Raw genomic sequence first — 25,182 nt, 5'->3', positions numbered from 1 at the left:
GTATGTGCACAGGTTTAGTAGCAGTTGTATGATTGATACCTGCTGCATGATCTCTACTCAGATAGGAGAGTACAGTTGCAGTTTGCCTGTGTATAAACAAAAGTAACAATTCTGATTGAAATATATGAATTAATGTGGAATTATTGGAATACCATTTTTAAGATTTACCAAATTAAACAACTTTTTCAGGCGAAAGTGCAGAGTGACACTCAGGTAGCTGCACCACATACACATCACAACCCTTACTGCAGTTAATAAGGTGAAGACACAAAAGGCACAATATGCAGTGTATCCCTCCTAGAATAAACAACAACATCAGACTGGCAAAATCAGTTGTTGCTTTTATGTAGAAAATAAGGCATTCATAAGGCAAAGCAGTTTTAAGCTCTTCCTCAAATTGTCACTGTTGTGTGGGCCATGTGCTGCCAACTTAACGCCTGATTGGCATTGGAAATAGAAAACTTTTTTGAGAAGTACAAATGCCCAGGCACGTCCAGCTGGGAGGAGGCCTCGGGGAAGACCCAGGACTAGGTGGAGGGATTATATCTCCAACCTGGCCTGGGAACGCCTCGGGATCCCCCAGTCGGAGCTGGTTAATGTTGCTCGGGAAAGGGAAGTTTGGGGTCCCCTGCTGGAGCTGCTCCCCCCGCGACCCGACACCGGATAAGCGGACGAAGATGGATGGATGGATGGATGGACAAATGCCCATGACAATGACCCACCTTCAGGCCAGCAACATTTCAAGATAATGTGTGGAGCTCACTCACATTTTGCAGGGACAACAGCCAGGAGACAAGCTAACTTGGCAGACAGCCATTTTGCACAATAAAGCTTATAGGCATTTTAGCTCCCAGTGCAAGTCCCTTGAGGTAACTGAAAAAAAGGTATGAGTAATTGTAGGACTGTAAGACACCACAGTTTGGTTCCATAGTCCAAAGGTGGACAAACTGGACAGCACATTGCACAAAACTTTGTAGGATAACCCGGCCCTCACACATTCAGCCAAATTTAGGAGGCAAGTGCTCCAGCCCAAAGCTCTTTTTCTGCCTCGTTCTTGGCAAAAAATAGGCCATGATGTCACTGGCATGGCAAGAGAGGTTTTGAGGGCAGCACATAGAAGGAGAAAAGTCGAGAGGCACACCTAATTAAATACTGGTTGCCATAATGGTCTTATCCAGTCCTGGATCACTGGGTTCACTCCAGAGTTAACTTCATTAGCCCTTTTCTTTAGGAAGGGCAACTTCTCTGTCTCTGCCTTGGCAGTACTCTTTAGTCAGCACCCAAAGGAATACTACATAGGCTCATACAGTTGTCAGCCTTTTAGGGTCTCTAGAGGACAAATAATATAGCTGCATGCTGTGGTTTAAGGGCAATAAACAACAAGCTAACAGCTACTTCACAAGCTTTAGAAAAAATGTGTACATTAACGTAGTGAACAATCATTAACAAACATCAAATAACAGGGATGACCTCTGGATAACAGAGAATTATACATTTCTGGTTTATATCATACTTTGTCACTTGTGATTTAGTATTATGCATAGGTGTGTATTGTGCATAGGTGAGACCTATGTTGAATCATAAATACTGAGCATTGTCTGTGCTACCTAAGAAGAATTAACAAAAAGTTGAAATGGACAGTTTTACATACCCCGGAGTGACACTTGATAATAGACTAGCTGCGACCAGCAAACTAATGACATCCAAAAAAAGAGCCACCAGAGACAGGGATATCACGTAATGTTTCACCTGCTGCTTTAACATGTTATCCAATACTAATTGGGCCAAACTCACACGCCTAACCAACACCGCTTTCAGGATAATTGGTTTCCCCACACCCGACCTCGCAGAGCTACAGTACAATAAGGCCATTGCGCGCATTTCAACCTAATAGGACAGGAAATCACAAACTCAATCATCATCTTACCCTACTGTTCTCCAGGCACAGGTACAAAGCACTGAGGTGGAGAAGGGCTCGCTTTGGGAAAAGCCTAATCCCTACAGCCATAGCCGCCTTAAACAATAGGCCTCGCTGAACAGGCCTGAGTGTGTACTGTGGTCTGTCATTGTACAGTATGTTGTTACTGTGTGCTGTTGTATGTACTCTTGTCTGATGTGTACAGTGCTCCGAAAAAGGTCTAAATATAACCTCTTTAAATGTCTCTTTACAATTAAATGATAAACTGATCACTCACCATGCCGTCTCCACACTTTGTACCAGCCAGAACCAGCCCAGGATCAGGCATGTCATCGCCCAGATAAACATGAGTTCCTCGACACAGGATACGCCCTCCTTCTTGAAGCGGGATGTTGGTTTCAATGGAAACAGCGTTTGTTCCGATCACTGGCCGGTTGGCTCCTCCCTGGCACTGAATTTTACCACATTTTGCGTCCCTGGATACAACACACATACGTGCACACAAACATTTAAAGACACATAGTAAAAACACCTAATCAATAAAGCCTCAAACATAAAGGCCTGTCAATCACTGACAAAGATAAGTAACTGTAGAGACAAAAGACTGCTGAAGAGAGCTGCAGTGCTTCAGTCCTCCGGTCATCAAAGCAATTACATCAATTAACAAAGAGCTTGATTACAGAATTCACCCAAAGGGAAAAGATCTTTAGAACAATTAGCCTACAAGAATAGCATGAACTGATTTATGAATACTCTCCTAGTCCGTAATCAGCTGCTATCTTCCTCAAATTACATTTTTCACCCATGTGAACTTTTGTTTGAAGATCACGATTCCACACAATAATGAAGATTGCTAATGACGCTACTTAAGCTAATCAGTTGTGTTCTTTGTACCTCTAACACAGCTGCACAGTCTTACCTTGCATCACATTTGGCAAAGGAGCCTTTGGAGTCCTTCCCACAGTTCCCATAAGGATCACCTGCAGAGTTGACTCGCTCAAAGCATATCCCAGGGGCAGGCTTGGCTCCTGCATACAAAGACAAACAAGTAACATACAAAACATAGTCACCTAAATTAAGTGAAAGGTTTCCTTATTAAAGTGAGTATGATGTACACAGTCCAACTTATTAGTAGCCATTGATTTACCTGGTCCCCACAGGGTGATACATTGTTGCTCATGAGTCTGGCAGATGCCATTGTAGCAGTAGCCTTCAACGCTGTGGCAGGCATGTCCATCATGCAGATAAACGTTGGCAGGGCAGTGAGGGTTTGCACCAGTACAAAACTCTGGCAGGTCACATGAGTTACTAGAATCTCGACACATGGTGCCAGCTGGTTTCAGCTGTGAACAAATACAAGATAGTACAGTAAGCCCTTTCAGACATGGAATTTGCAGAATTGCTGATCTGTTAAAGTCAATGATTTTGGTTAAAAGTCCTGTGTCTTCATTTAAACATGGCAGGACTGTTGTTGAGACATTTCACTCTGAACCAAAAATGTGAACCTTATTGTGGCGCTAGATGAAATGCCATTAGGATTCACTATCAAGGAAATATGAATGTCAGTTATGAATGTCAAGGTAATCGATTGAATGTTCGTTGAGACCTTTCAGTCTGGACCAGAGTGGTGGCCAATGTTGCGATCCATAGAGCCATGCTGCTAGCGTGGTTAAAAATGAAATCAAGGAAGAAAATTGTACTTAATTGTCTACAGATGGCATCAGTGATGGATTTTACAACTGGTTTTGCAGGTGAAGGCTTAATTAATGACCACTGTGAGCGTGAAGTATGATGTCCCCCGCCTCTCACTAGTGGATCTATTAATAATAAGCATTGTTAAGTTCAAGTTCAAGCACTTTATTGTCATTGTGTAGAACAACAAGATTACTTTGTGACAGCCCAAGGGTGTGCTAAAAAGTGATAAAATGCATGTTCGTTAGTACTGGAACAATTAAATAAATATAAATAAATCTAATAATAATAATAAAATAAATATGTCTATCTAGAATAACATATACTATAAAATAACAACATAAGATAATATATAATAAAATAAGCCTAAAATATAAGTAAAAGTTAAGTAATAAAATATATAAATGTATTAATATATGAATAAAAGCTAACCTTGTATAACTAGGAGCTAACCATAAGTGCACATAAACTGCATTATAGCATCAGGTTTTCTTATTGCCACATGGATATATTACACAGTAGTATTACATAAGCAGCGACATTTGTATTGCACATTGCCATCCTGATTACATGCCATTTCCAGAGATCAGTAGCGTTATGGCAGTTGAAAAAAGTTATTAGTGCATATTCGGGGTAATATGTAGCGTCTGTCTGACGGGAGGAGCTCAAACAGTCCATGTCCAGGATGAGTAGTGTCCTTGACGATGTTCTTAGCCCTTTTCACACAGCGGCTCTTGTAGGTGTTCAAGTGATGGCAAATCAGTGCCGACAATGTCCTCTGCTGTTTTGACGACACGCTGCACAGCTTTTTTGGCGGCTTTGGTGCAGCTACTGGACAAGGATGTCATGCAGTTTGTCAGGATGCTCTCTATCGTACACACAGAAGTTCACCAGCAGCTTCTGGTCGAGGTTAGCGCTCTTCAGCCGTCTCAGGAAGTAGAGGCGTTCTTGTGTTTGCTACTGCTGCCGAGGCATTGTCAGCCCAGGAGAGGTCCTCTGTGATGTTGACTCCCAGAAACTTGAAGCTGGAGATTCATTCCACATCATCTGCCTTGATGGTTACAGGACTGTGAGTGGACTTTTTGGTGGTCCTAAAGTCCAAATATTTTAGAGACTTTAGAGAAGATTGATTAGGCTGATTCTATTTTTCCAATCACATCCTTTATGTTAAGTGTTTTTCTGGATATTCATACCGTAATAGTTTGCATGGATGATTTTCATTTGTATTGTGATGATTATTGTGATTTTAAAACACATTTTTATATCTTCCATAATGATGTTGTGTACAGCATTTTGTGGGTTCTTTCTTTTCTTTGTGCATAACAAAGACATTCTAAAGTAGAAGACACATTTTCTTTTCAAGATTATTATATATTTTTGACAGTATGACAATCAACAAAGGTCCCAAGGCCGGAATCGAACGTTGCAGCTATATGGCATGCTATGTTACGACTCGGCTACCAAGGTGCTCCACACACTTAACCTTAATAACGTAATAACGTACTGTTGGTTAATTAGTGTATGTACAATAAAACAACAAAACACAATGTTGATGTCTAATGATGGCTCATGCCATAAAGTCAAAGATGCTTTTGTGTAAATCACAGGAAGGACCCATTTACCCTAAAAGGGGGTTATGTACAGAAACATGTTTAAGGACACAATGAGCGGAATTAATGTGTTTAATCATCTTCAACAAATGTTCTGATTCAAAGAGAGAACACACATCTAAGATACTTTGTAAAAAGATTTCCATGTCAAAGCAAAAACCTCTAATAACTTTCTGCAATCAAACTTGTGAACTTGTCCATAATTGAAATTGGCCTATTGAGGTAAAATATAATATATACAATACATATACAAAGTTGGAATGAAATGATCTGACATATTAAAGTATATATGAGGGCACACTCATATGAGTCTTAATAACCTACCAAAGAGAATTAACAGAGTTTTAGAAGTTTTTAGATCTTGCCCTTGAGTTTTGAAATTAAAAATGTTCATTTTTGCAGAGTAAAGCTTTGTGCAGTACTCAGAGGAGCAGAGGCAATACAATTTTAAAACTTTTTCAGCTATGAGAATAGCAGAAGAGCATTTAAAATGGGAAAAATTAGTTCCAAAGTGGCAGAAGAATGTGCAAGACAGACCCAGGCCTGCATGAAAAGTCTTACCCTGCAGTCTTCACAGCACTGTCCGTGGGCGCACACAGCGTCTCCCTTGAGGGTACATGTGGTGGCGTTACAGCATGGGTTCATACATTCCTTGAATGAGGGAAAGAAAACAAAATAGTTGGACATGTGGACCTGATCATTGCTCTGGAGTTGCTCTCTCTGGAGTTGCTCTCTCAGCTGGTCCCCTGTCAGATCAAGACTTCCAGGTCAGGGGAACACACTTCCTGTCCGGGATTTCTCGCCCTTACTTACTCTGACCTAGAGACCTTTGAATGGAAGCATATTAACTTAAGCTCATATGCTCCTAATTTGGGAATTCTGAAGACCTTTGGACCAGTGTTTAATGCGATGACCCATGTTGGGTCAAAAAGTGGGAGCTGTGAAGCAGAGGAGAAAAAGATAGAAATTGTGTGTAGCAATGTTATGATCTTTAACTCTGATTTGATAGTAGAAAGATGTGGCAGAGTTGACTATTAGGGCACCGTGGACAGGAGCAGGAGTTGGGTTTGAAAGGCCATAAGAGGCGAAGATTGTAGCCACTTCACCACAATGACAAGATCAGCTGGCAGCTGGCAGAAACAGACAAGAAGGTAGAGGACACATAAGGAAAAGTTGAAAGCGGAGGAATGCTGTAAAAGACTTCAGGGGAAGGTTTTGCAATGTTTATCTTTTATTGGATGCCAAAATACATCAGCTTTGTCGCTATCACGCAGAAAATAACTCCCACTAACATTTATCTTCTCTCGTGGGGCTTTAAGGTAATGAAAAGATGTGTTGAAGGCTGGGAACTGGAGGCAGCTGGATTGTTGAATGTCTAATTTTCAGTTGATGTGTGGTTTTATGAGTCTGGCTGTTTACCTCTTGGCTCTGACGTAAGCCTATTGTTTAGAGAGCAGAGAAAAGGTTGCTTTCATCCCTCAATCTAAGTGGGCTGGCAGATAAAACAAGCAGGCCCTTTGTGGTGACATCATTTAGGTTATGGAGGGGCAAGCTGGCAGAGATAGAGTTGGCAAATGTAAATCATACAGTTGGTTTGTTGGTGGTCAAACACAATGACTCCGCTAAAATACTACCAACAGCCTGTAAATGATGGAGTACATAGTCATAAGACCATTTAACTAAAAAATCAAATAAATTGTTCAGTCAGTTTGAAGAGTTAGTTGAGCAAAATTACAAAAACTTAAATGCCCACTCAAAGATGAGTCTTTTTACAGAAACAAAGCTCTGGTTAGTCCTGATTAGGGATGGACCCTGATACATTCAGCCAAAATACCCGGATTTGTTAAGCTCCAATGCTAATGCTAACATGCAAACAAATCTTTTATCTAACCTTTTCTTTCTTATTAAGCCTTTTTAGCTGGTGCTGACCATCCCTTTATTGGGTTAAAATTACGAACATCACTGATCATATCACCTCTAGCTAAATAACATTTAATAATAATAATAATAATAACAATAATTTGGTAATTACTAAAATGAAACTTTGTGGGGAGAAAGTAACATCACTCTGTAACACCAGTTGACGACTGCAAGTGTTTTTTTGTGGTTCAACAAGACCAACGGAGTGAAGACTCTGGAGAAATGATTATGCTGATTGCATTACGTCAATTTCAGCAAAATCTCCTAGTTAAACTTTAATGCTTATAAAATCAATATTTTAAGCTTATCAACTTAATAGCTCTGCATCGTGACCTCCACTATTCTGCGTAAACAGCTTGTGAAAAATGAAGTGTAAAATTCAGTAGGCAACTAATTTCAATCTATCAGATACATATTTAATACATTTTTCATATCTTCTGCTGATCTCATTTTCAGGTCGTGAATATTAATTACACTCAGACTGCCACTAAAATCTAAGGGCTTTATGATCTGAATCTTTTCAGTTAATTATAACTTCAGTTACCTGCAAATGTTACAAACTATATTTGATAATGTATTCGAAAGGATTCAGATTTGAGAAGCAGATAATGAAATGGGGCAATATGAATTTTTAATGGATGAAGATCTGAAATAATCAATTAATCAGTCAAAGGTTTAAAAAGGTTTAAGCAAGAATGCCACACCTCAGTGGTTCCAGCATCTCAAATGAGAGGATTTGCTGTTTTTCTGTTTTATATCATCAATTGATTACAACATTAATGGATTTTAGATGTTGGTTTGACAAACACGCAATCTGAAGAATTGTGAAGGGCATTTTTCAATATTTTTTCACCACCTGAAATTTCCCAGGAAATCCATCAATCTTGAGACTTTTAAGTATACTAATATTCATCCTCAAATCTCCACACAGCTGCCCTGGTTGCAACCGATGGATACTGCTTCCCATACTTGATTCTCACTTCACTTCCCAGGGTGCATACAGTGTATGTGAGCCAGAAACTAAATGTGTGTGTGTGTGGGTGGGTGGGTGGATACGTGCATCAGAGCGTGCCCAGTTGTTTGGGTGGCAAAGCCAAAGAAAGCTTATTTCAGCCTCGACCCGATTACACTTTTGTTTGTTTCCTTTGTCACACAGTTGGACAGTGGTTTGATTAATGGGCTTTCAGCAAGGACATGACATCACTGTGGCAGCTTGTCAGAGCATTGTTCTGCACATGTGGGAGACTAAGAGAAGGTGTGATGTAAATAAAACACTTATATTGGAGGCCACAGTGATATGCTGAGCTTTTAGGCTTTTTTTTGCACAGCAGGTTTTGATGCTTTTAAGCTGCATAAACAACGTTAATGTCAATAGAAAGTTTAACCTAAAGTTTGTTATGGTTTGTCGGGGGGTTCTGAGGGAGCTGTTGAGATTTGCAGTGGTTCTGGATGATTGCTTACAGGACAGTCACTGTTGTTTTTTCTGGACAATGGTCTTTAGGGGAATAGCAAGTTAACAAGAAAAGAAGAAGAAAAGTGCACACTGACTTTTTTTTATCATGATTCCTTTCTACCCATTCTTTCCTTATGTTTGAGTATTAATACATATTAATTTGAGGAAGCAGTTTACTGTAAATAGAAATGAGAAACTTAAGAAAAATCAGGCCTCTTGTTTAGACATTTTGTGGAAAGGACCACCCATGGAATTCTTCTGAATCACATTACCTACACTTCACTAAATCTTGATTCACCGAAGACTTGTAATTGATTTTCTGATCTGCTTTTGTGGTTTTACTGTTGTTCATTCAGCAAGAACATGTTCTTCGTTACACACTGTTTCACATTCACATAGTTATACTGCCCAATACAACCACAGTGTTGGAGACTGATGCAATCCACTGAAGCAGGTTGGGATGAAGGCATCTGGTCTCACCTCTGGCTCCCCGCAGTCACACTCTTCTCCCTCCTCCACGTAGCCGTTGCCGCACTTCTGGCCACCGTAGAGCACCTTTACCTCAGGCATGTTGTCCAAACACATGCCCACACCTTTCTCCAGACTGGCAGCAAGGTCCTTCTTACTGCATGTACTGAACACTGTTGGGAATGGATACCTATGAGAAGAATAAAAGAACAAGATTAACTGTAATGAAAGAATTAAGAGACATGACAAGATTTATTTTGGAAAACAATTCCACATATTTGCCCGAGTCAGACGAAATCCTGCTTTGTGTGTATTTTTACTGTTTAGAAACCAAAATGATCTGGAAAAAGTGGACTGAAGAGGCCTTTGAACTCTCCACATCAATAGATTTCCAATCCTAGTCAATACATAAACAGGCCATCTAGAGAAACATTTTCTCTGGCAGCTACATTTTCAAGAGGCATATCATGGCACCGGGACAATTTAAGCAACTGACTGGAGAGAAGGAGTGTGAAGAGGGGTATGTTGGATGTGAATAACTTGTGTGTGTGAGCATGTGTGTACGTGAAACTTTGACAAAATAGCGGGACCAAAACCACATAATTTCTAACACATTAATTTCACTCCCTGGTATCGCTTACCTTAAGGGCGGACTAATGTCTAATTTATTGAGGAAAGAAATTGGATTTTGTATTGAAAACGAGAAAATGTTATGACTTTAAAGATGAAACTGTGTGATGTGCCAATAACAGCTGTGAAGCCCGGGGGAATGGTTCTCCTGCTAGAGTGAGCTTTTGCAAGTTTAGGAACCAAAGACCAGAAATAAATAGGGAAACGAGATGGAGAGTGAAAAACAAAAATAATATGTAGATAAGTACAAAAAAGAAACATAATTATACAGAGTGGGGACAGAAACAGACCAAAAGACACTGAGGCATGGACAAAGGGACTGAAAACCATCTATGCAAGAAATTAAATCATGGACCAGATGTAGGGTCATAGGGTTGACACAGACCACAACGAAAAAAAAATTAGGGGTAAAATGACAACACAAAATGACTAAAAAGGGACACAAAATGACCACAAAGAGACAGAAAAGGAGAAATGAAATAATGGACAAGACTGCTTAACCAAAACAACCACAAAAGCAACATGACCACAAAGAGATATTTTGTGTCTCTTTCAGTTTGGGTGTCTTGCTACTTTGTAGGAGGGATGGGAGGGTTTTACACGTCTTTGTCCAGGGACCCGTTGTTTCATAATCTATCTGTGGCTGTACAAATAGCAGCTATTGATAATATTTCATATCAGAAAAGTTGCTTTTGGCATTCATTTATAACACTGAATGAACAATGTAACCTGTAACTGTGCCTTTTAAAAAGGCCTTTGTCCTGTTTTGACCTCTCTAAACACACTGGTAGTAGAAACAAAAGCCACAGGACATACAGCATTACAACATAGTGTAAAATAATATCCTAACAAAACCAACCCTCAACCTTGTGCTTCATGCCAGCTAACAAAAAAGAGCAGCCTCACAAAAGGACTGACAGAAAAGCAGGCTTTAGGGTGCAAAATGAGTAGCCCACAGCACAGTCATATTGGGATATAGTCTAGCATCAAAAAGAAGATGTGCGGTGGGAGGCAGCAATGGATAGCAGAGAAGATTGGCAGACATGGCACAGAGAGAGGCAGCTGGCATCGGATACTTGAAAAACTTGACTTAAGACAGAAACATGTCATACACGTACTTATGCAGCGATAGACTGACTGGGGTCTTCAAACGCAACAGGGCATGGAGACTGTCTGCAAAGCTTGCGGCTTGACGGGGCAGATTTGTGAAAATTCAAAATTACACAGAATGTTTGTGGAGCCTTGCGCTGGACAGAGGGGGAGGTTTGTGTGTGATGCTTTGCCTTTGCCTAAGGGGGATTTGGCTGATGCAATTGCATGGATATTTCACTGCTGTTACTTGACTATAGTGAAGCTCCTCCTGAGGGGACTGGAGATAACAGTGGAGGCATTCAATGGGAAATAAATCAGCTTTTTTTTCCCAAGAGAACACAGATTTCCAGAGAACATGGAACACATGGAACATGAAAAAACATCCTCTTCTAACGGCCACCCATGGGTGAAACCGCTGCGACCACTTCACTCAGACTGTCCACCTTTGAGTGTTGGCTTTCATCTCTCACTGACCAAGATCCAATCTACCTATCTGTCTGTCTTTGTCTGCTCCCATAATCCACTTGTTAGAGCCATTTAACCACCGTAACACACATAGAAAAAGAGCTTTGCTGCCCTGTGCGTTGAGACCCATGCACAAAGTCATGGATAGACAGATTATGCAGATCCAACTACGTCACAGAGCAGACCATGCCCCTTGTAAATAGCATGGGCTGCCACTGATAACAAAACACAGGCATGCTTTTGAATCTGCATGAGGCGCTGGAATGTGTATGACGGGTAAACAAAGTCTGTTCTCAGTAAACTGGCATTAATGGTAGAAGTTGGGAAGGTTGTCAGTTGGATATTTCTTCCCTGAAGAAAACAAGGTTTCTTAGTACCAAATTAGACCCACAAGATCCAAAGTATACATGAATTTTAAAAACAACTTAGAATTATTGCTATATACAGTATACAGGCAGCTTTGGGTTAACTCCCCTTTGCAGACTATTGACTGATTCATCTTCTGAAACACTGACAGTCTTTAAGCATAAACCAAAAGCACACTATCTTTGTTAACCTGTCCACGCATGTGTTGACTATCACTAAGATGGTGTTCAGTTCTCCCATTGGTTTCATGGTGTAAAATGAGAATGCTATATGCTAGTAAATGCCAAAGTTGAGTGCAGCTGACTCACAAAAACAAAAAACTAATGCAATATTACTGATTGGAGTTTGAATGAAGTGAAATGACATTTAAAGCCAATTAAGCACAACTCTCTACAAGTGAGCCATTAGGACGTGCTCTATCATTTATATGCTGGTTTATTTAAAGCAGAGGGCACCTCAACAGCCATGGCGGAAGCCAAGAAATCATTCTAAATGATCTATCTTAAACCGATGTCCTGATGTGGCCGGTGATTGAGTATACAAACAGGGCTTTGACAATTGAGCTGCACCACTAAATTGTAGTTGACATTCCTCTAGGTAACAGGTGCAGTGTCAGCCTCACGCAATGTCCAGGGATGCTGCAAGAATATCTTGCTTCTCCGTCACTCACTGCCAGGTGCAGTTCAATGAGCACATACCAGACAGCAAAGGAGCTTACTGTCCGGACACTGATAAGCACAAATGCTTTCCAACTGTTTCTGTGCCATCGGCTGAATGTCTATGGCTTTCAGGGGGAGGACGGAAATGAATTAATGAACAGGAAAAGACAAAATTAAATTAGTGTTCACTTGGTATGTGATGCAGATGCTGACTAAGAATTTTGAATGTTTTAGTGCAATGAGCAATGCAACTGGACACATGCTTGTTGGTGAACTGTAATATATCATAAAACTGTCAAAACTGTTGTAACATTGGCATAAAATTGTGTCTTCATGTAGGATTTCATCACTCATAGTAAGCTGCTGTTGTATTTAAAGGCAATACGTCAGTCAAAAGAAATTAAAAGGCTAGAAGATAACAACCATGTTCACACCATAGACTGTTCACACTATCAGGAAAAGAAGTCACAATACCACAACCGAAATTGTCTATACAGAAAGACACACCCTAACTCAGCATTAAATAATGTATGCACAGTTTAAATGTTCAGATCTCAGTCTGCAAATGACCAACATTGAAGGTGTGTATTATCACAGCTGAGACCACACGGCTGCTCTGCTGTTCAGGAAATTAGCCGAGCAGAGAGTGTAGGTTTCCCTGGATAATATTAGCATAAAACCCTGCACCCTCTCCAGGTGTAGTTTGCTGGGGTGGAACTAATTTGGCTGTGCACAACAGTTATACAAAATCTAATTAGTCAGCTCTTTTCTGGCTGTTGGTAATGTTTGAAAGGCAAATATGTCATTCACACCGTAAATAACACACTGTTAACGATCATAATCTCATCAATGTCTTACAGCCGCATACATCTGTGATACCGTCAGAGGAAAATGTGTGGTGCTATCTCACTGACAAGCAATAGACTCGGTTTGTTTAGCTGCAAAATCACAGAGACAGAAAAAAACATTCTGCTTTTTTTCTGCTGTCTGTTGATTTTCAGAGAGGGGTATTTGGTTAAAGGGGCACTTTGGAGTTTTCTTGTAAACAAACAAAAGGTATGTTTGCAGTCAGTGTCACTCACCAAAATGAGTGCATCCTTGAGCTCTAACCAACGTCTTTAATGCATTTCCTCCTCATACAACATTTGCAATGCCAATTTTGAAGTATTTAAATATTGTTTACTAGCTTGCAGTCTCCGGTTTCCCAATCTTTGTTGACGTACTGTATTGCTGCAAATCTTGGCACATTATCGGCATCTGCAGCTCAGTGGAATAGTGTGAAACCACTGGCAGGAATTTGTATCACGTCACCCATGTACATGTGTGTTCTTGTGCACATAATATACAATAAAAGCACTTACTCATAGTAAAACAGCCTATGTCAGCCTCAATTTGTTTCCCCACAGGCACATACAGTATGTGCACACGCATAAGTACCTCTACTGCTGTTTTCACTATCTTTAATTGAGCAGCAGATGATCTACACATCCCAAATAGAACAAAATATGATCATACTACTACACAACCTAAACAAGCCCATGTTCTGCAATTTGACAGACCCACTAATAAACTAAAACACTGGCCTTAAATTAATGATTTAAATTTGTACTACAGCAATAGTATTGCATTTTCATTAAGTTGAGGGACTTGCGAGACCATCCATCCATCCATCCATCCATCTTCGTCCGCTTATCCGGTGTCGGGTCGCGGGGGGAGCAGCTCCAGCAGGGGACCCCAAACTTCCCTTTCCCGAGCAACATTAACCAGCTCCGACTGGGGGATCCCGAGGCGTTCCCAGGCCAGGTTGGAGATATAATCCCTCCACCTAGTCCTGGGTCTTCCCCGAGGCCTCCTCCCAGCTGGACGTGCCTGGAACACCTCCCTAGGGAGGCGCCCAGGGGGCATCCTTACCAGATGCCCGAACCACCTCAACTGGCTCCTTTCGACGCAAAGAGCAGCGGCTCTCCGAGCTCCTCACGGATGACTGAGCTTCTCACCCTATCTCTAAGGGAGACGCCAGCCACCCTCCTGAGGAAACCCATTTCGCCGCTTGTACCCTGGATCTCGTTCTTTCGGTCATGACCCAGCCTTCATGACCATAGGTGAGGGTAGGAACGAAAACTGACCGGTAGATCGAGAGCTTTGCCTTCTGGCTCAGCTCTCTTTTCGTCACAACGGTGCGATAGATTGAATGCAATACCGCACCCGCTGCGCCGATTCTCCGACCAATCTCCCGCTCCATTGTCCCCTCACTCGCGAACAAAACCCCAAGGTACTTGAACTCCTTCACTTGGGGTAAGGACTCATTCCCTACCTGGAGAAGGCATTCCATCGGTTTCCTGCTGAGAACCATGGCCTCCGATTTAGAGGTGCTGATCCTCATCCCAACCGCTTCACACTCGGTTGCGAACCGATCCAGTGAGTGCTGAAGGTCGCAGGCCGATGATGCCATCAGGACCACATCATCTGCAAAGAGCAGCGATGAGATCCCCAGCCCACCAAACTGCAACCCCTCCCCACCCCGACTACGCCTCGATATCCTGTCCATAAATATTACAAACAGGATTGGTGACAAAGCGCAGCCCTGGCGGAGGCCAACCCTCACCTGAAACGAGTCCGACTTACTACCGAGAACCCGGACACAGCTCTCACTTTGGTCATACAGAGATTGGATGGCCCTGAGTAGAGACCCCCTCACCCCATACTCCCGCAGCACCTCCCACAGTATCTCCCGGGGACCCGGTCATACGCCTTCTCCAAATCCACAAAACACATGTAGACCGGTTGGGCATACTCCCAGGCTCCCTCCAGGATCCTTGCGAGAGTGAAGAGCTGGTCCGTTGTTCCACGACCAGGACGGAATCCGCATTGTTCCTCCTCAACCCGAGGTTCGACTATCGGCCGAACCCTCCTTTCCAGCACCTTGGAGTAGACTTTACCAGGGAGGCTGAGAAGTGTGATACCCCTATAATTGGCACACACCCTCTGGTCCCCCTTTTTAAAAGAGGAACCACCACCCCAGTCTGCCACTCCTTTGGCACCGTCCCAGACTTCCACGCAATGTTGAAGAGGCGTGTCAACCAGGACAGCCCCTCCACACCCAGAGCCTTGAGCATTTCTGGACGGATCTCATCAATCCCGGGGCTTTGCCACTGTGTAGTTGTTTGACTACATCAGTGACTTCCGCCTGGGAAATCGGCGACAATCCCCGTTATCCTCCAGCTCTGCCTCTAACATAGAGGGCGTATTAGTCGGATTCAGGAGTTCCTCAAAGTGCTCCTTCCACCGCCCTATTACCTCCTCAGTGGAGGTCAACAGTGTCCCATCCTTACTGTACACAGCTTGGATGGTTCCCCGCTTCCCCCTCCTGAGGTGGCGAACAGTTTTCCAGAAACACTTTGGTGCCGACCGAAAGTCCTTCTCCATGTCTTCTCCAAACTTCTCCCACACCCGCTGCTTTGCCTCTTTCACGGCAGAGGCTGCAGCCCTTCGGGCCCCTCGGTACCCTGCAACCGCCTCCGGAGTCCTCCGAGATAACATATCCCGGAAGGACTCCTTCTTCAGTCGGACGGCTTCCCTGACCACTGGTGTCCACCACGGTGTTCGTGGGTTACCGCCCCTTGAGGCACCTAAGATCCTAAGACCACAGCTCCTCGCCGCAGCTTCAGCAATGGAAACTTTGAACATTGTCCACTGGGTTCAATGCCCCCAGCCTCCACAGGGATGCACGAAAAGCTCCGCCGGAGGTGTGAGTTGAAAGTCTGTCGGACAGGGGCCTCCTCCAGACGCGTTCCCAATTTACCCGCACTACACGTTTGGGCTTACCAGGTCTGTCCAGAGTCTTCCCCACCCCTGACCCAACTCACCACCAGATGGTGATCGGTTGACAGCTCTGCCCCTCTCTTCACCCGAAAGTGTCCAAAACATACGGCCTCAGATCAGATGAAACGATTATAAAATCGATCATTGACCTTGGCCTAGGGTGCTCTGGTACCAGGTACACTTATGAGCATCCCTATGTTCGAACATGGTGTTCGTTATAGACAATCCATGACTAGCACAGAAGTCCAACAACAAACAACCACTCTGGTTTAGATCAGGGAGGCCGTTCCTCCCAATCACGCCTCTCAGGTGTCTCCATCATTGCCCACGTGTGCGTTGAAGTCCCCCAGCAGAACAATGGAGTCCCCCACTGGAGCCCCATGCAGGACTCCAGTCAAGGTCTCCAAGAAGGCCGAATACTCCGAACTCCTGTTTGGTGCATATGCACAAACAACAGTCAGAGTTTTCCCCCACAACCCGCAGGCGTGGGGAGGCGACCCTCTCGTCCCACCGGGTAAACTCCAACACAGCGGGCGCCAGCCGGGGCTTGTGAGTATCCCCACACCCGCCCGGGCGCCTCACCCCTGGGCAACTCCGGAGAAGAAAAGAGTCCAACCCCTATCCAGGAGTATGGTTCCAGAACCGAGACTGTGCGTGAGGTAAGCCCCACCAGATCTAACCGGTAGCGCCCCACCTCCCGCACCAGTTCCGGCTCCTTCCCCCACAGAGAGGTGACGCCCACGCCCCCAGAGCCAGCGCCTGCCGCCCGGGTCTGGTCCGTCGAGGCCCCTGACCTTCACTGCCACCCATGTGGCATCGCACCCGACCCCAACGGTTCCTCCCACAGGTGGTGGGCCCATGGGCTGGAGAGATGGGAGCCACGTAGCTTGTTCGGGCTGTGCCCGGCCGGGCTCCGTGGCAAACCCGGCCACCAGGCGCTCGCCGACGAGCCCGCCGTCTGGGCCTGGCTCCAGACGGGGGCCCCGGGCTTCCTCCGGGCAGGGTCACTCCATCTCTACCTTGCTTGCAGATTTTAAAAATAGAATGGTCAAAATTGAAGCAGCAGACGTTGAGATACCCAAGATTTTTGTTCCTAGTATGGGTCAAGCTCCAAAAACACTGAATCCTACATTTCCCATAATGCACCTCAATAGCATATTTCTAAGACACAGCCTGCCTCCTAAATGTGGGCTTCTTCCAAACCGTACACCTCAAGTTTGTCATGCTGGCTACAAAAAACTGTACACTGTACTGCGATGCAGAGATACAGTCTCTTGTGCACCAGGCAGCTTTTCCTGGATCTAAAGCCATATGTGCAGTGCAGATGATTCCTGTCAGTTTGATCATCTCAGCACGTGACGGAAACAGTAGATGCATTGGTCACATGAGGGCTAGGAGAGCTCTTCTATTTGCAGGCTTTCTGACTGACATTAAGCTGTCTCTACTGCTCTCTAAGCTGCTCTACAGACTGACATGCATTTAGTCCAAGCTAAGCAGGAGAGACATGTCTGACCTTTCGGTAAATGTTACACTGCATCACTGGCAGAAGCCTATGGTGATTAAATATCAGAAAGAAAAGCAAAACACAAGCTAAATTAACTGCAAACATTTACCCACTGGCAACCTAACTAGCTTTATCCCTCCTCTCCTCAGCACACATATAATGATATATTGTACCTTCTCACTTCACTTGCAAAAAACTACTGTGTTGACAAAGAAATTCCTTTCTTGGTCTCAAAGTCCAGCCACAGCTCCCTGCTGGGCTTCACTTTCTTCCCAGTAACACATATAGACACAGGAAAGTACTTTTGAGCTTTCTCCCCACATTCATATGACGCAACTCTTAGCTCAACTTCTATAAGACATCCCTACTTCAAAATGTCCAACTCTGTTCCTCAAATTTCCACTCATTGTTAAGACATAAATCTCTCGTGGCCAGTCTTCATGGCTCATAGGCCTGTCATAGACGTTAATGTGTACCCAAACAATTCCTTCATTGTCATCTTTCTCCTTTTTGTCTCTTTACCTCTATCTCTCTTTGTGTTTCTCTTCCTGCTTTACCACTGAGGGAGATAAAAGACAAATAAAACCACTGCTTCCTCGCTCCGCCTGTCTATCCAGGCATAAAGCACCTCTCTGCGGATCTCTCTCTGTGTGCCCTGGCCCTGATCGCAGCTGGCAGCGTCACTGATAATCACGTCATTTAGATGCAGCCTGTCCTTTCCTCCATTAGCAAGTCTAAGCTGAGAATATCCCAAACACACAGCCAAACTAGCTATGCCGCTTTACAACGATGTGTTTAACATTCTGAAGGGATCTGGGCTGAAGGTCAAAGGAGGTTGCTAATATATATATATATATATATATATATATATATATATATATATATATATATATATAAAGAAACCAGATCTGTGATGGGGGAAATGAATTCTAGATTGGTTTGTCAAATTATTGGTTTTGTCAACAGGACACTGAATTTGGGCCGATAGTTCAGGAAATTCAATTTGAGAGATAACTGGCTAAGTCAAGCTTGAACTCAGCTAAAGTCATACTTTTCATCTTTCAAGTTGGCTCAGAAACTCTGCCGAAATGTTTCCCATGACAAACTTCAGACTATGAACTCCATGGCTCATAGTCTGACGCAGCACAACTGATATCATCTAGACAACAACATTGTCTAGACACCACAGTTGATATCTCACCCTTAATTTCAAACATCAAAACAAAGGAAGTACATGTAGCAGTATTAATTGTTTTTTTGGCCACTTGGAAGCAGTGGAATAAGCTGTAAACACAACAAATTGCCTATTTACACATCAAGCAGATACAGAGCAATATTAGCATTCATTTGGAGTTGTGTTTGTGTCCACCTGACACATATAAGTCCAATATTTACTCTCCTTTTGCTATGTAGCATTTAGAAGGAAATATCTGGCTCATTAACTGCTAAATGCTCTACATTTTACTTTTTTTTTTGTGCTGAAAACAGCTGCCAGTTGATGAGAGCGGTGAGTTTGAACCAAAACAGTAAGGTTATGTACCGTGTAACCGAAACAATGAACAGAAAAATGCTAAAACCAGGAAACAAAGGACGAAAGAAAGGGTAATTAATCGTCAATTTGTCACTATGAGCAACCGCTCATTGTATTATATTAATTTTAAAATATTAGTATTGCAATTAACTGGTCACTCAGCGTATGACTTTTTACTTTATCATCTTCCAGTTTTCATTTTTTTTATCTCAGTTCAGTACTTTTTATTGCAGTGAATGAAATTGAATTCAGGTCTCAGGTTCTATCTGGTTGACAACAGCTGGAATTTTGACATGCTCCTGGATCCATATTCTTCATATATGTTACATTCTACTGTATGTATAATTTTTGTCATTTTAAATTGTCTATATTGTAATTGTATTATGTTGGTTATTCTGTACACACAACATCTATTGCATGTCTGACAAACATGTCCGTCCAGGGAGAGGGATCCCTACTCTATTGCTCTTTGTGAGGTTTCTTCCAATTCTTTTCCTTTTAAAGGGTTATGTTTGGGGGAGTTTTTCTTGATCTGAAGTGAGGATCTAAGGACAGACGGTGTTGTATGCTGTACAAATTGTAAAGCCCCTTGAGGCAAATTTGTAATACTGGGCTATACAAATTGACTTGACTAAGATTGTTTGACTACACCATCATACAAATCAATGAACTCCATAAAATAAAGCATTCATCTTCACTGAGTACAAACATAGACTGCAGTAGGCAATAGTTAATGCGCAAATAAAATATTGATAATAGGGAAATATTGATACTTGGAGTCAGTCTACCAACACAATATTGACATGCAACATGTCAGCATACACACTGTGTATGGATTTATTCCGTACCCTTTACTGAGCAAAAAGAGGAGAGTTCTAAAATGAAAGGTCGCTGATCACCTCTCTCAACTATTAATGTGTCTGATCTCATAATTATATGGCACAGAGTGCTGAAAAGGAGTGACCGTGTTTCATTAACTTACCCACTTACATCATGTAGTTATTTTTCTAAATGTCTGCATGACATCATTAGATAGCTTTGGCCAGTGATGAGCTAAAGCAAAGTCATCGTGTCAGTACGCCAAATGCGTAAAAACTACACTGCTTGAATCCAGTGGTGTTATTTCTCAGAAATACATGTTGTAGCATGAGAACAGCAGATGAGCTCACTGTTGCCAGAGGCTGCACACACATGCACAGTTTTGTGTAGTAAAAGGTCGTTCAAGTTTTTCTGGAACAAGTCTCGTACATAGTAAGTTAAATTATTGATGTGTTATTTTGAAGATTTTGTGGCTTTTTTGAAGGATGTGCTCACAAGCCACCCATGGTTTTCTTCTACTATGTCTCTGCTGATTTACAAACATAATTGAAGTCTTTGGGCCCTATCTTGCACCCAGTGCAATTGCCTTTGTACACCGACGCATGTATCATTCCTATTTTGCACCCGACGCACAGCAAACTTTTCCCTCCACAGACGCACGTCGGTAAAATAGGGAATGTATTTGCGCTCCCGGGGGCGGTTCAGCGAAAAGAGGAGATGTGTTCAGGCGCAAACGTTACTTGGTGCTATTTTGCAGTTTCAGAAAACAAATCCACTACTGACCAGGAAAAACCTGGTCTAAAGTCAGTGGCGCTAGTCTAAAGTCAATAGCGCGTTATTCAGATGCTATTTTAGGGGCGCATGCTTTGCCATAATGTAGCGTGTGCACAATGCGCATACACTTCTCTCATCTAAACGGACGCAGCAGTTCCCATTTTTGCAAACCATACATAATTACAAAGAAAAATATTACTGAAAATGCGCTTCAGGTGTTTGGATAGGTCAGAAGGCACTTCAGTACAGTCCTCAAAAAGTCACAGCATTCTTTGTGGCTTGTTGTGATTTACAAAACATTTCCATGAATCATGGATGTGTTGATGACATAAATGAGGAAATATTAGAGGACTTAAGGAGACGTGATGTTGAACCACGGCGGGATCTGGTCCGGGAGTAATGCCTGATACGCTCCTGATGGAGCGGGTGGACGGAGATGGAGTGGGGGGAGGAGGAAGGGGCACAACAGGAGCAGGTGGTGCATTTGGAGGCCCACGCTCCATGGCTGCAGCAATCCTCTCCAGACTTGAGGAGATGCGCCCAAGGGGCCGCAGCAACATCGCCACCCGGCCAAGACGGGCATTTATTACTTTGCCGCATCTCGGACAGCTCCCGCTGGCGTGCGCCAGGCCATTATAATAGCAATCCGCCATGGAACAAGCGCGCCTGCTCTTAAAGGGAATGTGAGATGACGCTCTGATTGGTTTATTGCACATTACGCCCAAACCACACCTAGCTACTTCAGACCAATCCATTTTAGATTTAAGAGTCATTTATCCCGCCGGTATAATAGCAACAGCGCTCGAGATCCACCCACAAAGCTACTTGCGTTTTGTGTTTCATACTTGCGTTTCAGATCGTTAAAATAGGGCCCTTTATCTTCTACTCTCTGTCAGTGTTTAATGACAATTGCTACAATTAGTGCCAGTAAAATCACACATCCACAGGGACTTTTCAAAGATTGTAATGTATCTGCTCATTGCTCTAAACTCAAGCTCAGCTTCTCAAACCTTAGCAGATTGTTCAGAATGTAATTCTGAATAGACCACTGTACTGCAAACAACTTGATTTACCGGTTTCTACATGTCTATACATTGAGCCTGTTCTCATTAGGGCTGGGCGATATGCAGATGATCAAATATCACAATATCTTTGACCAAATACCTCGATATCGATACTGCAACGATATTGTAGTGCTGACTATTGGTGCTTTCACAAAATATTTACACAATGAGATTTTTGATAAATAATCATCAGTATGTGGATATAATGACTAAGTGGGTAAAGGCAAATAATAGAACACAGTCTGGTAAGTTCAGAAAATGACACCACTTCACTGTAATGCAGCCTTTAAAACCAGGAAAAGACAACACTTATGCCATATTACGATATCCAAAATCTAAGACAGTATCTAGTCTCGTATCACGATATCAATATAATATCGATATATTGCCCAGCTCTAGTTCTCATCTGTTTGTCCACCTAATAAACTTCCCCACGTGTTTAACCGTGTCTTTCATACCACACATTTTCTCCCTTAGAACACATTAGGGTGCAATGGGAAGAGGAGCTCGGCTCACAGTATCAGAAATGTCTTGGCAAGTGGTCTGGCTCATTCTATAGCCTAACGCAGAGATCTTCAACAGGGACCCCAGAGTCACTGCAGGGGGGCCTCCAAATTATATATATTTTTTTTTTTTTTTAAGTTTTTTCAAAAATTAAAATGTCTTAACATGAATCCAACATATTATTATCAAATATAAATCCCCACTGATGATAGGCTTACTGACCTAGAGGTAAGGTAGTCACTAAGATAGCCATCCATAGATACAGTATATCCTAAGGATTCAATGTGCCACATGTACATGTAACATTAAAAGATGATTTATAAAATCATGCTGACAATTACTATTTTATTAGCTTAGTATTCTATGCACTAAAAAGGTACGTATAAAGGCGTTAGGCCACCCTACACTTTCTTTTAGGCCCAGTTAAATATGCAACTTCATTTTATACAATATTAGTAGTAGGGGGACCCTGCTCTGTCTCTCTTACAGCTAAGGGGTTCTTGGCCTAATGGATACTGGAGTTCTAGGTTGATACTGAAAAAAACGCTATAACTTTATATCAGCCAATAGTAATTTAAAACACATAACATACACAAACAATCATGATACAGATCCCTGGCCAATTTATCTTTATATAGTTTATTCCATGGAGGCACGGAAAACTACAGTTTAAAGTACTTCACAGGCTCCATCTGACCAGCAGCAAATTAACAAAACTCTAGATGAGGGTTGCGGGTGTGATCTGGGCACCCACAGCCATATGTTTTGGTCCTGTCTGCCACTGGAGGATTTTTGGACAGGTGATTTTAATACACTTTAAAATCCATGTAGCATCATTTTTTATCTTAACATTCTGATAGCCTAGCTCAAAGCTAACAAACCTACAGTTGCGGCCTACTTAATGGCCTGATTGACGACAGATTCGCCTCAAATGAAAAAAGACTGCACCGCGGCGCCATCTCATAAAAACTTTCTGGAGGATGTAATGGCACACCTCAAACTCAAACAGCTACAGCATACTACTCTTAGCTCACAGCGAAAGTTTTATAAGATCTGGCAACCTTTCCTGCTACATTATATTCTCAAAATTGGACTAATCCACATTAACATCATTAATGTGTGGGACAGGCTATGGTTTATTTGTTTGTGGTGGATGAGTCTGTGTGAGCAGTTTCTTTAATTTGTATTTTGAAACTCCATAACATATTTGAATAAAAACAGTAACTTTGTCTTTCAGCCTTTTTGTCAGTGCTTTGAAATCTATCCTGACCACATGCATCCGTGGTTGTGGGACTCACCATCAGACAAACCAGACTGGCACCAGACCAAGAGTGAAATCTGGTATTGCGTTCTGGGTTAGCCTTATCTGCTTGCTGTTTACTAACAGTCACAGAGTCCATCACTTGCAGCAGCAGTGTTATCACAGCAACCCAGGCAACACGAGTAGAATGCTAGAGCAGCTGCTTTAGTCTCAGGCCAAACTGTGTGTGTGTGTCTCTGTGTTTGTATGTGTGTGTTGGGCCTCCTCTCATACAACACCACACAAACAATGGAGCATCATGTACGGATGAAAATGATCCAACCTCTGGAGCTTAGTGGAGCTTAATAAATCTTTTTTGACTGTTCAGGTGAAACAGAAGGCCTAATTATTTCAGAAACATTAAGCTGATAAAAGAAATAAATTTGAATCCCATAGCTGTGTGAAACAAGGCTTTTAAAGGTTAATTGTTTAACGGCTCTAAATCAATGCACTCACAACAGAGAGAAACAGACTAAAGTCCTGATTTTAAACCTCTGGCTGAGCTAATGTTTTTTAATTATAAATAAAATTAGCCTAAAACTACAATATAAATACATATATAGTAAAAAAAAAAAAAAAACAACAGTAATCATTGCAAAGACAGTGTGGCGCAGCGGACATTTATTTATAATTCTGCTACAAATTACAGTTGCCCCAACCAGTCCAGCATCATGAACATTTTTGTCACATTCGTCTTTACTTTTAATCGTAAAGCTTAATTATGAAGCTTATAATCTCTTCATAGATACCGTATTGTATGAAAAATGTCATCAGAATCTCACCCTGTGGAGGGGGTCATGATGCAGCCTCCACGGTCAACTGTCATCCTGCAGCCACAGCCGCGCTCTGGGGTGTCGTGGTTCATCCCAAAATTGTGTCCAAGCTCATGTGCCAAAGTCACGGCTGCACCCAGTGGGTTCTCAGAGTGATCCTGTAGTGGAAAAAAGGGAAGCTCCAGAACATGAGTTATGTGTAGTTACTGTTTGTGTAATCTTGTGTTTGACTGTGCGTAAAGTGAAATCAAAGTAACTTGACCAAGCTTTGAGTCACTAAAAAATGTACAGGACAATTTTTAAGCTGCAGGTTCTCAAAACAGTTCAGTAACTGTCCGATCTGCCCCCTCATCCTTATTCTATTACTCATTCTGCTCATGGAGGCCTGAATTTATCTGCCATTCCATTACCCCTGCAGACCCAATCATACCCGCTGCTAGTGGAGACGACAGCCACTGCAGGAAGCTCCATGAAGCTAACGCTGTATGACTCGCTGCTGCATTGATAAGAGAGACAACTGCCCTTCACAAGGCAGACAGAGACGGAGAATGACGAGAGAGAGGTGGAAGTTTCTTTTTTTGTAGACGGGTTGATAGGGAGACTGGGAAGACGTGGCAGACAGAGAGGGAGGGTGACTAAGAAATTAAGTCAATGTAGTTCTGTACATATGTATGCCAAGGTGAGACTAGGAAAGGAAAAAACCGATGGAGATGGAAACGGTAACCTATCAACTTCCAATGGGATTGTCTTTTAATGATAAGATCATTTTGTGCCATCATTTAGCTAAATTCTGCTGGTTGCAGTTCAATATAATATAC

The 25,182-nt window shown here is 42.5% G+C and overlaps 1 protein-coding gene across 2 annotated transcripts in view; it reads right to left on the bottom strand.

Moving 5' to 3' along the window:
* The window catches only part of adam12b (ADAM metallopeptidase domain 12b), a 104,003-nt gene that overhangs the window by 24,002 nt on the left and 54,819 nt on the right, over positions 1-25,182 (bottom strand). For both annotated transcript variants that reach the window (XM_028603889.1, XM_028603888.1), the window contains 6 exons: positions 24,374-24,522; positions 9,074-9,251; positions 5,782-5,871; positions 3,066-3,261; positions 2,838-2,946; positions 2,196-2,394 (listed from right to left, as the gene is read on the bottom strand). In XM_028603889.1, coding sequence (XP_028459690.1) covers positions 2,196-2,394; positions 2,838-2,946; positions 3,066-3,261; positions 5,782-5,871; positions 9,074-9,251; positions 24,374-24,522 — 921 coding nt within the window. The remainder of the gene's footprint in view (positions 1-2,195; positions 2,395-2,837; positions 2,947-3,065; positions 3,262-5,781; positions 5,872-9,073; positions 9,252-24,373; positions 24,523-25,182) is intronic.

The sequence above is a fragment of the Perca flavescens genome, chromosome 17 (assembly GCF_004354835.1).
Source record: "Perca flavescens isolate YP-PL-M2 chromosome 17, PFLA_1.0, whole genome shotgun sequence".
Lineage (NCBI taxonomy): Eukaryota > Metazoa > Chordata > Actinopteri > Perciformes > Percidae > Perca > Perca flavescens.
This window is presented reverse-complemented; position numbering and strand designations above follow the sequence as displayed.